The 1,975-nt window shown below is 58.9% G+C and overlaps 1 protein-coding gene across 1 annotated transcript in view; it reads right to left on the reverse strand.

The window, feature by feature from the left end:
• Positions 1 to 1,975, reverse strand: part of ASS1 (argininosuccinate synthase 1) — a gene marked incomplete at its 3' end in the record, with an annotated part of 13,134 nt that overhangs the window by 9,202 nt on the left and 1,957 nt on the right. Inside the window, exons 2-4 of the mRNA XM_009081086.1 lie at positions 1,433 to 1,544; positions 912 to 980; positions 459 to 647 (exon numbers count right to left, since the gene is read on the reverse strand). Coding sequence (XP_009079334.1) covers positions 459 to 647; positions 912 to 980; positions 1,433 to 1,540 — 366 coding nt within the window. The remainder of the gene's footprint in view (positions 1 to 458; positions 648 to 911; positions 981 to 1,432; positions 1,545 to 1,975) is intronic.

Consider the following 1,975-nt stretch of genomic DNA (forward strand, 5'->3'; position numbering starts at 1 on the left):
GCTCCCTGCGGGGCAGCGGGATGGAGACGGGGATGGGGACAACCGGGATAGGGACAGAAATGAGGACACAGACCGGGACAGCCAGGGGTGAGGAACAGGGACTGAGACAGTAGCACCTGGTTGGGGTGCCCTGAACCACCTCTGGTGGTGCAGGCTCTGCCCCAGCTGGCTCCTAGCCCAGGCAGCCCTGTTCTGTAGCAGTTTTTTTAAGCTGCTGCTGAAAATGGGGTGTTTGGCTGTGACCCCAGCCTTCCCAGCAGGGAGAGGGAACCGAAACCGAAATCCCAGAACCAAGAAGGAAGTGTTGAAACATGCTCGAATTTTGCACAGCCCTGCAGAGCATCCACAAAACTCCCTGCACATCTCTCCTGGCACCCACACTTTGGCTAATGAACCGACCAGGTCCCCGGCCCAGGCATCTCGTGCCATCCCTGCCAGGTGCCCCCATTCTCCCTCACCTTTCCCGTGGCCCCGTGGGCAACATACTGGGCTCCCTCCCGCTGGGCAATCTCCACCAGCTTGCGGGCGATGCAGGGCCGTGCCAGCGCCGTGCCCAGCAGGTACCGATCCTCATACAGCGCGTTGGCCTGCACTGCTGGCCAGATGAACTCCTCCACGAACTCCCTGCTGATGTCCTCGATGTAAACCTGCCGGGACAGAAGGATCCTTCTGATGGGAGAGCAGCCAGTAGGGGGAAAACACAGCTCTGAGGCTTTGAGGGTCTCTTTGCTTCTGCTTTCCTAGATGCTACTAAAAGGCTTTGGTGCAAAAGGTCTGGAAAAAGGATTCCTTGCTGGCACTGTTCCCCTTCCTGCAGTGGCCTCAGCCACAGGGTGTGCAAAGCCCCAGGGTCAGCCTCATGGTGGGGAGCAAGAGGAGCTCAGAGTCCCTGGAGGGAGGGACACTGTTACCTTCTTAGCCCCCAGCGCCAGTGCTTTCTTTCGTGCTGCCTCAAAATCTTCCTTCTGCCCGATGTTGGCCTGGAAAGGGAGAAAACACCAAGGCTGAGTGTGAAAGGAGACCACAAAACCCCTTGCAAGCCCAGTCTGGCACAGGGCATCGTGCAAGACATGACAGAGCGCATGCTGGCTCGGCTTGAGCCCACCCAGGATGTGCAGGAGGGGAAATCCCTCCCACTGAGATGGCAAACCTCGGGACCATGACTCTCTCTGCCAAGCCCTGATGTGCTGCCCTCATTAGCAGAGGGTCATTATGTGAGAGGGACAGGCTGTGCCACGTAGGGCTGGCAGCTCAGCCCAGCAGCACCCAGTCTGGGTGATGGTTAACCAGTGAGAGCAGGATCACTGCCACAGCCATACACACATCAGGATCCCATCACTCACACAGGTCCCCAGACCTGCAGCTCAGTACCCCATCCACCCCCAGCCCCTGGGAACAGGGTCCATGCAGCTGGGCTTGGCACAGAGCTCACCAGGTAGGCGATGACATTGTAGCCCTGCTCCTTCAGCCACACCAGGATGCAGGAGGTATCAAGGCCACCACTGTAGGCAAGGACCACCGTGCCCTTGGACTGAGCCATAGTGCTGGAAAAGTGAAAGGAAAGATATTAATGATGCCATCAGCCCCTGCCCTCGCTGCAGCTACGTGTCATGGCATCAGGAGGGATCAGTTGGACTGAGAGCCCTCCCAGGGTTGGAGGGAGCAGGAGAAAGGTTGAAGCAGGAGGAAAAGCCATGGTACCACAGCCACATCCAGGCTGTGACACTCAGCCAGCCAGGACACCCTGCCTGTATGTCAGCTGGGTGATAGGACAGGGCAGTCATCAGGGCTGCTTTACTCTTACCTTTTCTCCACGCTGTCAACCCCGGTGCAGCCTGCCCCACGCTCTGCAAGCTCCCTGCAGCACCAGGGGGCCGGAACTCAGGCACAGCCGTGGCAAAGGCACAGCCCAGTGCCTTGCTCAGGCACGACCTGGCACATCTTGGCCGTCTGCAGACAGCCACCAAGTGGCGCT

Source organism: Acanthisitta chloris, unplaced genomic scaffold, assembly GCF_000695815.1.
Source record: "Acanthisitta chloris isolate BGI_N310 unplaced genomic scaffold, ASM69581v1 scaffold7428, whole genome shotgun sequence".
In the NCBI taxonomy this organism is placed as follows: Eukaryota; Metazoa; Chordata; class Aves; order Passeriformes; family Acanthisittidae; genus Acanthisitta; species Acanthisitta chloris.